This window comes from Electrophorus electricus, chromosome 4 (genome assembly GCF_013358815.1).
Source record: "Electrophorus electricus isolate fEleEle1 chromosome 4, fEleEle1.pri, whole genome shotgun sequence".
NCBI lineage: Eukaryota > Metazoa > Chordata > Actinopteri > Gymnotiformes > Gymnotidae > Electrophorus > Electrophorus electricus.
In genome coordinates this window covers 18,357,575-18,370,747 of record NC_049538.1, presented here as the reverse complement: position 1 = coordinate 18,370,747, position 13,173 = coordinate 18,357,575, and the positions used below count along the sequence as shown (strand labels likewise).

At 45.1% G+C, this 13,173-nt stretch overlaps 1 protein-coding gene across 1 annotated transcript in view; it reads left to right on the top strand.

Annotated features, from left to right (window-relative positions):
• Window positions 1-13,079, top strand: part of LOC113576957 (segment polarity protein dishevelled homolog DVL-3) — a 22,564-nt gene extending 9,485 nt beyond the window's left edge. The window contains exons 2-15 of the mRNA XM_035525804.1: window positions 1,578-1,647; window positions 3,812-3,936; window positions 5,368-5,516; window positions 5,705-5,840; window positions 6,371-6,464; window positions 6,644-6,713; window positions 6,903-7,042; window positions 7,185-7,261; window positions 7,372-7,439; window positions 7,852-8,001; window positions 8,379-8,510; window positions 9,358-9,525; window positions 9,701-9,916; window positions 11,071-13,079. Of these exons, the coding sequence (XP_035381697.1) occupies window positions 1,578-1,647; window positions 3,812-3,936; window positions 5,368-5,516; window positions 5,705-5,840; window positions 6,371-6,464; window positions 6,644-6,713; window positions 6,903-7,042; window positions 7,185-7,261; window positions 7,372-7,439; window positions 7,852-8,001; window positions 8,379-8,510; window positions 9,358-9,525; window positions 9,701-9,916; window positions 11,071-11,417 (1,942 nt within the window). The 3' untranslated portion in view covers window positions 11,418-13,079. The remainder of the gene's footprint in view (window positions 1-1,577; window positions 1,648-3,811; window positions 3,937-5,367; window positions 5,517-5,704; window positions 5,841-6,370; window positions 6,465-6,643; window positions 6,714-6,902; window positions 7,043-7,184; window positions 7,262-7,371; window positions 7,440-7,851; window positions 8,002-8,378; window positions 8,511-9,357; window positions 9,526-9,700; window positions 9,917-11,070) is intronic.
• Window positions 13,080-13,173: the final 94 nt, after the last annotated feature.

The following is a 13,173-nucleotide window of genomic DNA, read 5'->3' as shown; positions in this document are numbered from 1 at the left end:
TACTTTGTGAATCATCTGTGAATCAGGAAAACGCAATCATTGCTGAAGCTTGTCAGTTTATAAACCCCTCCTGACACAGACAGAGAAAGCAGGAGCGAGAGTGTGTGTGTGTGTGTGTGTGTGTGTGTGTGTGTGTGTGTGTGAGAGAGAGAGAGAGGGTAAGCAAAACAATATGTGTCATTGAATCCTTGAATCAATAGAAATAAATGAATATAAGCCCTTCTGTTAACAATGCAGCAATTGGATCTGAAACCAGAAATAGTTTCGAGTAGGAAGCCACAGACGCATTGCAACCCCAAGAGCAGAGGATGGATGATTGATGGCTTGGGCCATTTACGACCTACAACCCACAACACGTATAATATTAACAAGGTGTAGGAGAGGGAGGTGGAGCTGTAGGAGGAGTCAGGACAGAAGAGGTGGTGTTGGGTGTGAGAGAGACTATGATCCGCATTGAGCAGTACCTCTGTAGTACCTCTAACGTCCAATAAAGAATAATGCCAGGTTTATGCTTGTGTGTGTGTGTGTGTGTGTGTGTGTGTGAATGTGCTTAAGTGTTGCTATGGATACAGGAGATAAAATGCATCTCTCGGTCCCAGCATCTCACTGTTCATCTCTCAGCAGGGGGAAGTGCATGGCAGAGTCATCACTTTCCTCCCTGCACTCCTGAATCTATATACAGGACTGCGGGGACGCCCGGTGTGTCTGAACAGGTGTCTCTTGCTGCACTCTCTGCTCTGACCACTTCATGTTTGGCACACACACACAAGCACAACGTACAGCGCTTCGCTCGCATGATATCGCCTCCATAGTGAAACAGGTTACAAAGAAGAGCCATCACCCACTCATCTGTCCACTGCTGAGCTATAGGGACCTGCCTATCAACAAGTCTCACACAAGCCATACTGTCTGTGTACATGGAGTTGTGTGAGGCAGAGAGAGAGTGTGGGTGTAATTAAAGATAGCTAAGGTTTGATTTATAATGCATGAATGCTTCAGTGATCGTTAAGTACATTTCTGTTATAAATATATCATGCGTCTCTGCGCTCCGAGCCTCACGTCTTTTACAAGCCAGCTGTCTTTCACTCCTCTTCTCCTTGACAATGGTTCCTATGACAACAGGGGTCAGTCAGGGTCAGCACCTTTTCAGGGAGCAGCTGGGAAGACGGGAGGGGCCATGGGGACGGGCGTTGTAAAACCTGTGTCTGTGTGCGTGTGTGAGCGAGCGTGCATGTGCGTGCATTAAACAGACGTGTTAGGATATGACATCAGTGTCACTCCTTCATTTGCCATGGAACCATAGAGTTGAGTAGGCCCATCAAATAAAAGAGTAATTGGGTTAGCTCTCTACATGATCCAAACCAAATTCAAGTGGAAGTCATTTTCAATTTTGTGTTTGGCAAATAAGCTTTTTTCTCCTGTGCAGTATAATGCACTTGTTTTTCTAAGGATAAAAAAGAAAAACATCTTTAAAATATATGCCAAAAATGCTTAATTATGAGCTGATTTTACATATTTAAATGGTCTATGTCTGTTTCTCTCTCGCTCTCGCGCTCTCTCTCTCTCTGACTTCGCAGGGTTGTGAAGGAAGAGATATCAGACGATGATGCCAAATTGCCGTGTTTCAATGGCCGTGTAGTGTCATGGGTGAGTGAGTGCCCTTACAGGATCTGATCAACCCACCTATGCACACACACTTTCTTTCACATACACGTGTTCGCACACACATACCTTCCTAAACCCATGTGGCTTCCTGTTACATCGGAACCCACCAGAGACGAGGGTTATTACACTTGTACTTATTACACGCTCTGTTCCCACTACCCGTTCGACTGTTGGAAACATAAACTTTGTGGGTCTCGTAATACGCAGAGATGGTAACACTACTCGGCTGTGGGGTGGGCCACACGAGCGCTCTGTCAGACTTAGCCCAGATGTGAAGACAGATCTGATGTCGGAGTGTAATCGAGTGCAGGATGGGTGGTGGGGCAATTGCTTCGACATGGTGCCAGTAGGCATGAGCCCCACTCTGGGACGCGTGTCCACTGAGTGTTTATCAATTAGGAAACAGCTGCTCCTCACGGTAGACTTACTGTTAGCTCATAGGACATGTGAGGATGGATGCGCAGAGCAGCTGGGTGTGTGTGTGTGTGTGTTTTCATGGGGCAGCCTAGCTAACTGGCTGTGTAATTGGGATTTGTGTTTTGTTTCTGTTTGACCTTCTGTATTATTGCACATGTGGGAGCAGGAGTGCTGGGCTTTGCATCCATGACATGTTAGAGTGTGTGTGTGTGTGTGTGTGTGTGTAAGTCAGTCAGTCCCTGCAATTTGCACACGTTTGCATGTGTATGTATATTCATGTGCTTGCTGTTTATATGTAGATGTGTATGTGCGAGTGTGGGACTGTTAGGTTCATGCCAATCTCGGAGCGTTCATTGCTCATACCTATGGCCGTACAGTATGCTGTAATGGAGAAAGCACAGTGGAAGCTTTGAAGATGAGCCAGGCCCTCTCGTCTTTCAGTCTCTTGGTTACACACACACTCTCAATAGGCAGACATTGACTCTGACTCATACTTGCATAGATTTTCTTTTTACATTTTCCACTCTGAACTGCATTTGTATATTATTGTAACGGTAAACCTTTTTACCCTCTTTTCCCTTTTAGCACCGTCAGACAGTAGGCATACAGACAAACAGATGTTGTCCACAAATTCCATATGTTTGTGATTTCTAAACAGGAGTATACACCCACTGTCTCCCTCTCTCTGTCCAAACTCTTGCATGCCCTATTCCAAACACACATGACTTTCTCTTTTTTCGCCAAGACACACACAGGAAGAATGCGTTCATTCAGGCAAGAACACACAGTGCATGCGTTGCCAGATTCCCCCCCTCCGATACCTTTTCTTAATCCTCATTCCACGTTGAGACAGAAGGTGTGCTCTTTATCACCGCTTACTCTCCGCTGACTTCCCGTGTGCTCCTCCAGAGTGCGAGGCAGAAGAGGCCAGCTCCTGGGGTTGGAGAAATATGCGCGTCCTCCCACTTTGTGTTCATACCGGCCGCTTTCCCATGTGGCTCTGGGCCTGTGGAAGCCTTTAGCAAGGGTGGGGCTTGGCACTGCGTCGCTTCGCAGAGCCCTCTGCCGTGGCGCCTCCGGCCAACGGGACACTGGACGCCCTCTACTGGCTATTCGCCTCTGAATGCCTCGCCCAGGCTGGGGCTCTTGCAATCATAGACACCGCAGATAAACTTTGCTCGCAGCGAAAACAGACTGCGCATGACGGAGAAGGTGCTGGCACGGGTTTGTCAGGCTCCGTGGCACTAGAGTGGAACGGTGGGCTCCCACACATCCCCCACTAATCAGATCGAGGGGAAAAAGGTCCTGAAATGTCTGTCCGTAAGGAGGAGACCGAGGTACAGGGCCAGGCATTGTGCATGGCGTGCGGACGCTTTTGGAGTGGAGATGTGGAGAAGGAGGCCTCTCTCCAGCTTTACCTGCTCCCTTCACTCCAGCCTCTTATGGAGGCCCAAAAATCACCCTCATTGCCACGTTTATTCATTTCCATCCTAAAAACTGTTTGATTTCCCTGCTTCTCTGTGTGTGTGTGTGTGTGTGTGTGTGTGTGTGTGTGTGTGTTTAGAGAAAAAATTTAAACCTTTTGCACAATGTATTCATAGGGCTTTGCATTAGATGATTGTGCTGAATATTATTAATATAACTATTATTTTCTTTGTCTTTCCTTTGTTAAAGTTGCTGTCTGTCTCTCTCTGCCTGTGTCTCTTGCGATCTCTCTCTCTCTCTCCAGCTGGTGTCGGCGGATGGCTCCCATGGTTCAGATGGAGGTTCAGCATGTGCAGACAGCCAGGCAGAACCACCTCCCCCACTGGAGAGGACAGGGGGCATCGGAGACTCCCGACCACCCTCCTTTCAGTGAGTAACCCTGCAGCTGCCCCCGTCTGCAAGTGTGTGTGTGTGTGTGTGTGTGTGTTCATGCCTGTGTGTTTGTGCGTGCGTGTGTGTGTGGCAAACTCATCATTAACACATATATAGCTCCAGACCTGTCATCCAGGTCTGAATCTGGCAAACAGTAAGGAACGTGCAAGTTCATTACGTAAATTAACAGTCGACCTGACTGAGACTAACAACAGTAAAACCAGTGGGAGAGGCAGAGACACCAGACCTCACACAGACTCGTTAGCCATCCATCTCCCAGGCACAGATGTCCTCCAGTTAAACTAATCAGACTCGTCTCCTCCTCCTGACTGACAGAGTAGGGAGGAGTCTGGGCCTGTAATGGAAGCGGCCTGGTCACTGGGTGCGTCCTATGCTGCGAAATGCGGATCTCTGCCCCTTAAACACAAGAGGCCGTGGCTTGTAAATCTAATCAAAGCCTTCAGTTCATCTGACATGCTCGTGCTTGTCAATACGGATCAATGTCCTTCTACAAAACAAAAACCTTGCTTTCCTTAAGTGTTTGTTCTGATGTGCGATCCACGTGCAATTTTGCGTGTGTCTATATGTGTGATGAGGGAAAGTATGTTGTTTAGATGGCTATGATCAAGTTCTTAAAAATGTTTATTTATAATATCTCAGTGTATTTCTGGGGCCACTTTGAAATTTCATTTTCTCTTTTCTTTTTTTTAAAGCTTTTATTATCTTAATACCTCTGATAGTGCAAACAGAAAATAGAAAGTGAGCGTACACACTCCTTCTTGAATGTGATGTATTTGGTGCAGATTTGCTCTAACACTCGCAACAGTCACACTGCTGCCGGGATTTCTCATTGTAATGTTAGCATCAGAATTCCCAAAGGTTCATTTTTTACCCATAGGTCTGAATGTTTGTTGGCCAGTCGTTTTATCTTTGCGTGAACATATGTGCATGTATGGTTGTTTGTCCTGCTGGCGTTTCCTGCATGTGTGTGTGTTTCCTGCTCTGTCTCTGTGGCTGCCGGCCACCCTGTGTGCGTGGCTTAATTATTAAATCAGTGGAAATGTGACTGGGAGTAGCTTGGAAAAATACAGCAATTTATGAGCACCCTCTGCTGGTGGCAGGGCCGGCAATATACAGTTAGAACGGGAACATTTACGTATACACACACACACACACACACACACATACACACTCACACACACACACACACACTAGCTCATATGTTGCTCCCAGCTTTCTCTGGCTTGGCTGACATTAAAACATCCTGATGATTCTATAACAGCACTTGACATTTTGACAGCAGGGGTCCTTATAAAAGGCTGCCTGTGCATGAGCCAGTATGTGTGCGTGTGTGTTTGTGTGTGTGTGTGTCTGTGTGCGTGTGTGTCCTCTTGTCCTTCTCCTCTCTTTCTCTCTGTCCCTCTGCAGTGCCAATGCAGCAGGCAGCCAGGACAACCTGGACAATGACACGGATCCAGAGGTGGGGCCCTCCACGCGGAGAGACAGGGAGAGAGAGAAGGAGAGGGAGAGAGAACGAGAGAGAGAGAGACCACGCAGGAAAGACACACACGACCATGGTGAGGTTTGCCCGCCTGCTTGTCCAGACTTCCTGATTTGGTTTCATGTCTGACCCACCTGCACAGATTCTTAGACAGTTTAGCATGTTACACGATCAGAAGACTCTTCCACACTCCCACCTCTGAGATTCTATTGTCTTTGCTTCACCTGATTCTGGGGTGATTTTGTGTTTGTGTGTGTGGCGTAGGTGGCAGGTTGAATGGGCACTCTCGGCCCGAGCACAAGCCTGAGATGCCGGGCTATGAGAGCTCCTCCACCCTGATGAGCAGTGAGCTGGAGACCACCAGCTTCTTCAGCTCTGAGGAGGAGGACCCCGCCAGCCGGTGAGTGCTCACGGTTTCCTCTTCAGCCTTGGTTTAAAAATGCTTTAAAGCCAGTTACTCATATTTCCGCTTTTTAAGCAGTTTCACTGACCACAGGCCTGAGGCGGAAAAGAAGGTGTTTCGTGTAAAGGCCCACACACGTAGCCTGACAGAATACATGTCGCTGAGCAGAACACACATAGCCTAGTAGAGCACTGTCTTGAATCTTTGAGGCTTTCAGTTCTGTTTTGTTCAGTGGGTTTCTTCTGGCATGAACACAAAAGCTTACATACATATCTCCTCTCTCCACATCCAGCCCTTATACATCACTTAAAGCTCTCAAAACATAAGCTCTGGAAAAGCCAGCACAAAGAAGGTCTATCCATTTGTCTGAGCACCATAAACCCTCATTAAGGACTGGCTGAAAAGCATCACAGGACTTTTAATGGGACCAATCAGAACTGAATGTAGTCCAGGTTGTGTACAAATCCACTTGCATACTCCGGGCAGTGTGTGACATGCATTACCTGCTGGGTGTGATGTCACTGCAGCTTCAGCAGTTCCACGGAGCAGAGCACGTCGTCGCGGCTCATGAGGCGACACCGGCGCCGCCGACGGAAACCCAAAGCGGCGCGGATGGAGAGGGTGAGCGTCCGCTGTTGGCACATGCAGGAAGCAGCTATTAGTGTTGGACAGGTCACTTTAATGTGTTGTTCCTTTCATTTCTCTCCCCTTCCCCTCCCGTGTTCATTCTCTTCCTCTCTCTCTCGTTTTTTCTCTCTGTCTCTGTCCGTTTCTGCCCTTCATTCTGTCTGCCTCTGCAGTCATCCTCGTTCAGCAGCGTAACTGACTCCACCATGTCTCTGAACATCATCACCGTCACGTTAAACATGGGTGAGTACACGCGCGTCGGCGTCCACGCATGGCCGCCTTCGACACGCGATCACGCTTCCGCCTCCTCGTGTCAGAGCCGCACGCCTGCCCCCCTCCGTAAGCTCTGCCCCCACTCTGTTAATGTCTGTCAATCTGTCATCCCTCCCCTGCTCTTCCTTTCCGGGGACGCCCTGCCCACTGGTCCTGTAGAGAAGTATAACTTTCTGGGCATCAGTATCGTGGGCCAGAGTAACGAGAGGGGGGATGGCGGCATCTACATCGGCTCCATCATGAAGGGTGGAGCCGTGGCAGCTGACGGACGAATCGAACCAGGCGACATGTTGCTGCAGGTCCGTGTGTCTGCTGTTGTGTGCGTGCGCATATGTAGTGTTATGTGTGCCTATGTGTACAAGTGCATACACTACCAGTCAAAAGGTTGAATACATATGCAATAAACGGGGCCAACACGAATGCACATTTGCTGTGTTTCAGGTAAATGACATCAACTTTGAGAACATGAGCAACGACGATGCCGTAAGGGTGCTGAGAGAAATAGTGCACAAACCAGGGTAAGATACATTTCTGAAGAGTGTAATGACTCCTCCCCGAGTCTCTGGATTCCTGGATTGTGGTTCTTTTGACTGCAAGCCTACTAAGGGGCTGGATGTTTTGTTTACAGCCCCATCACACTGACAGTGGCCAAGTGCTGGGACCCAAATCCACGCAGCTGCTTCACCCTGCCCCGGAGTGAGTGTTCACGCGTGTGTGTTGGCCCTAGGCTTACATGAGCACAGGCTCATGCTCGGGTGAAATGCCTGTGCCCCCTCATGTCTGCTGTATACTCTGGTGTCTTCAAGTGTCTTTTGGGTCTTACCTCTATGTGTTTCAGATTTACCACAATAGAAGTGGGCATTTGTCATTGTAGTGGCAGAGGTTTTTAATGCTCCATATGTATATGACTAACTCTCTCTCTCTCTCTCTCTCTCTCTCTCTCTCTCTCTCTCTCTGTCTCATATATATAGATATATATATATACACATACATACACATACAGTTTTAAACCAACATTTAGCTGTTTGTTGTGGTGTCATGCTACATCATTATTTTATTGCTTAAGAAAACGATGCCCCCCCCCCCCCATTTCCCTGTTTTTGTTCAGGTGAGCCAATTCGTCCAATAGATCCTGCTGCCTGGGTATCTCACACTGCAGCTATGACGGGGGCGTACCCAGTGTACGGTATGAGCCCTTCCATGAGCACCATCACCTCCACCAGCTCCTCCATCACCAGCTCCATTCCAGAGACCGAACGTAAGTGTTTTCCCCACTCCACCCCACCACACCTGCTTCCTGTCTGTCTGCTGAAGCTGCCATCAGCTGTCATTGGGTGCTTAATGATGCCCTTAACAACCAATGGGGTTCATGTCCTCTATTGTTATTATTATTATCATAAGACAACAAAATGAAACACTGAAAACTAGTACTACAGAGACCGTTGCACATGAACAGATCTTTTTGCAAGATCAGAAAATAAATTTTTTGGTTGGATTCCCTGAACAGTGTTACGATTCGCACTGCATACCTGAACCTGTTGATAAGGGCCGAATCACCTTGGAGCTTGGGTGGGTTCCCAGCATGGGCTTGTGCATGTGTTGCTTTGTTCGCTCTCAGTACCATTAACTTTGCAGGGTTCGAGGAGTTCCATCTGTCCATTCACAGCGACATGGCAACCATCGCCAAAGCAATGGCTTCACCAGATTCGGGACTGGAGGTGCGAGACAGAATGTGGCTGAAGATCACCATCCCAAATGCGTTCATAGGTAATGCCACAATATGGTCCAGCTGAGACCTTACCGATCGTTGTCTGGCACTGACACTAAACAAAACACATCACAGAGCATGCGACTATGACTCTGTGGCTTTCTTAAGTAACTGTGTTTTTAATTATGTCATTATCCTTTCTTATGGAAAGAATATGGTGATAAGTGTACTGCAGGCATGGGATGATATAAAAATATTCTGTTATGATATTAGTCACCAACATTTTGATATTATCACAGTACTGTCCTTTCAGCACATTGTAAAACAAAAACACTCATTGATGTGAAGTACTTATAGTACTTGAACTATTACAGTGAAAACAGCACCTCCTTGTGGTGAATTATTGTTAAATGTGAGTGAGTTACAAGCCAGGACCATGTGGTGCTTTGCATCTTTAAATTTGTTTCAAATTTTAAAAAAGTAACAATACACCAATACTTTAATGAACGTAAACACACAAAACAACATCATATTGTTATCACTGTCCAGTGGTCAGAGCACCCGTTTACCTCCCATCAGCCCTGGGTTTGAGCCCCGGGTAGGGGGGCTGCCTTCAGCCTTTGTTCAGCCTCCCTCCTTCATTGTTGTCAGACTATCAAGATACCAAGCACACATTGTGCCTATGTTTTCCTGGCAAATGCTTTGCAGGGAAACTGTAGGAGAAGGCACTTTACTTTCACTATGACTTAAAAAATGATAATCATTTTTGATTATCGAAATTATTCAAACTTACAATGGTATGATTGTGTATATGGTATAAAACCTACTATTTCAACAACAACTTTCAAAACTTGCAACTCTCCCATTCTTTGTGTACTGTATGTAGTTGAATGTCTCTGTGTCCAGGTTCAGACGTGGTGGATTGGCTATATCACCATGTGGAAGGTTTTACTGACCGACGAGAAGCACGCAAGTATGCCAGCAACTTGCTAAAGGCTGGCTACATCCGTCACACAGTCAACAAAATCACCTTTTCAGAGCAGTGTTACTATATCTTTGGAGACCTCTGTGGCAGTGAGTTTCCATTTCTTTGTGACTTTGACTAACCTCTTTGTGAATCTTTTTATCTATTTGTGATATTTACCTAGTTTTCCACTATTTTCATTGTAATTGTTAAGTTTTTTACTTGGCAGTTAACTTCATTCCGCCGTTGATTCTCTTGCCACCCCACCCATCATCTTTTCCTCAGATATGGCTAATCTCACCTTGCATGACCACGATGGTTCTAGCGGGGCATCTGACCAGGACACTTTGGCACCCCTGCCTCACCCTGGGGCTGCCCCGTGGCCCCTCGCTTTCCCCTACCAGTACCCCGTCCCTCACCCATACAACCCCCACCCAATGCATGAGCCTGGCTACAGCTACACAGCTGGGGGAGGCAGTGCAGGCAGCCCACACAGTGAAGGTGAGACAGGCCAGCCTTGTTCTAGACAGCAACTTAATTCAACAGATTAAACTTGCTTGATCAACTGAGTCAAATGTGGTATGGTTATGGTTAAGATGAAATTTGACTGATTTCTAAAAAGCAATGACATTTTAATAACATTGTTTGGAATAAAATACTTATATACAATCCAAATATCAGACAAGACACCTAAAACTAATAGATTAAATTTACAGTTTATAATAATAAATATGATACATAAGACTAAATATTACAACCTGTGAATGCCTATGGGCATGCCACCAGATATTACATACATATTCTAAATTTCTGATACAAGTTGATACAACCTTGTTTATCATCAATAATTATTACAATATGATACCCTTTCAGCGTACACCTCATTAATTTGCTCTCCCCTAAAATGTGTAAAAAAAAAAAAACTTTAGTTTTTTAAATATTAGTGGAGAAGACTACAAAGCTGTATAATGACTGAGTTCTTAAAAGTTGTTATTATCTGTGACTTTAAAGACATATCTGTTATTGCTGACATTGGCCTCTTTTCTACTGTAGGGCCAAAAAGTTACTAAGGCTGTATTGGGCCACTCTGCACCATTCCAGTTACTGTTTCTTTTTCCACAAATGTTGTGCTGGAAATTAGGGCCAGGATGTATTTGTGGTGGCAACAGGTTCTCGTTATGTTAGTAAACAACTCCGGTCACTGCATGTATCTATCAAGATGGATAATTTGAGTTTTTTGGACTCTTAGTGTTTCCTTGTATGTGTGCAAAATAACATTGGACCTATTTAAATTCCTCAAGTTGCCAATAAGAGAGAAGCTTACTTCTGTTTGTCATTAAGAAGTCAAATCCAAATGATTCTGTGGCTCTGAATAACCATGTTGGAAAACCTGCAGAAGATGGTTTATAAGCAGTCTGTGCTGTAGCAAGTTTGTGTGGAAATGCGACTGGAGTGGTTACTGTCCATACTCACAAATACTCAGCACAGTATAAAAGAGGCTAGAGATAGCATAATTAGTGATATTTTCCAAATATATGCCCCCTTTTCAGAGGGAATTGTAAGTGTGCATGCTTTGAGTCCTGTTTGCTCACATTATTATTTTAAATTTCTTTCTATGTTCTGTTCCTTTCCCTGATACTTTTCCTTACTCACAGGGAGTCGCAGCAGTGGATCAAACCGCAGTGGCAATAAGGCTGGTGCGTTAGAGACAAAGTCAGGTGGCAGTGGTAGTGAATCAGAGAAAAGAGAAAAGGCGCCAAGTGAGCGCTCAGCAGCGCCTCCTAGTGAGCACAGTGTCCGCAGCACCCACAGCACCCATTCACATGGCCAAAGCCTGGCATATGGACCGCCTGGCTTGCCGTCCCAGTCGCCTGTAGCAGCTGCTCCAGGCTCCCCACCAGGCAGAGATCTGGCCTCTGTGCCCCCCGAACTCACAGCCTCACGCCAGTCCTTTCGTATGGCCATGGGGAATCCCAGTGAGTTCTTTGTGGATGTCATGTGATGTGCTTCATTTAACCCACAGGGCTAAGTCTCACACTCAAGAGGAAGCAGAGGAATAAGTGGAGATATGTCCAGAAAGAGTAACAGTGTCCTTTTCAAGTGACGCCGAGGGGTGTGCTGATAATGTGTCTTTCCCTCGCATGGTCCCTTCTGTGTCCTGTGGTTTGCACTTTCTTCAGTGAAGAAACTGGAATAGATGGCGCTCTTGTCCCTGATGTCCGATAGAGGCTTGTGGTCTCCACCAGTTAGAAGGGGTTCAGATGGGAGTAGAACAGGGTTTCCTTGCTCCCACCCTGGGCTCTCGCTGCCCTGTGCAATCTTAAGCATTCTCTGCCCCAGCAAACCTAAGCACATCAGCTAATTATCAAGTCCTTCATGAGCTTCTTGGTAAAACTTGAAATTATAAGTCAGTGGGTCTCCAGGACGGCAACTATGAACCCCTGAAGAAGAAGAGTGGGTTCAGAACTTGGTGAAAGCTTGTTTGGTGTCTTTTTTATGTACTTTCCTGCATTTCTGACTTTTTCTTCTCAGCAGTTTCTTAACCTCAATCAAAAGGCCTTTTTATCAATCACTTCTGAAAGTGGAGGAGTAGCAACCAAGGAGAAGGAGGACAGTAAGGATCATCTAGAAGGAAGATTGAGGTTGTACCTCTCCCTGTAACTTGTCTTTTGCTTTGAAAGTATAAAGTCATTCATAATGATTAAAATGAAAAGAAATGCTATCATATGAAACTATAGACAACTGTTTTATATTTGTCTTTTTGTTTTACTTTCTCTGTCAGTAATCATATGGAGAGTGAGAGAGTTTTTAAAAAGCCTACAGGTTGACTTCACCAAATTCCTAGTGATTGTTTTGGTTAGAGGGTTGCTGGATGAAAGACTGTCCATTCAAGACCATAATAAATAAAGCTTTCAGTTAACATGAAAAGCATAATTCCTATCTGGTGCTAAACACCATCACTTTTAGATGTAAAACCTAAAAGATCTTTCTGCAGTATGAGTTATTGGGTGTGCTCTAACTCAGCCAAACATTACTGTGAGGTTTAATTTAACAAAGAAGGGGTCATAGTTAATACAGATATATGTGACAATTGACTGAATGAAGCACACCTATAATCTCTCTCTCACTCTTCCCAGAGCAATCTGCCACTTAAAATATTTCTCATTTTTTATCAATAACATTAACATTCTATTTTTTTTACAGTCTGTTTGTTTCTATTTCTGTACACTCATTTTTTTTCAAAATACATTTATTGCAAGCTTTTGATGATTAGAAACTGATACTGTATAGTATCAGTTGGTTCAGTAATCGCTGTACACTGTTTTATGACAAAACAAATTGTTTTTTATTTATAAACATAGTTTTATTGGCTAACCATTGCCTGCTTTGATTTCTTGCACATGTCATCTGTCGTTTCAACAATTAAATTTCAAGTATGGCTGGAATAGAAAAAAAACTTATTACCCCTAACCATTACGACCACCTAACAGAACCACATTTACATCTGTCACACTTTGTTAAAGGCAAACGCTTTTTGTTGTACCATCTTGAGGTTTCTGTTATCTGATAATGTTTTGGTCACATGGTATTATCTACTCAGCGCTAACTGCTTTTAAACACTTTGTACTATGACCTCAAAGGAATTAAATATTTTTTGTCTATATTTTTAAGTTTACCTTTTAACAAACATTTTATAAATGTAGGCTCTCAAAAACTGCATCTAGACGGTTTTTCGGGGTTGGACAAAACGTCGGCGC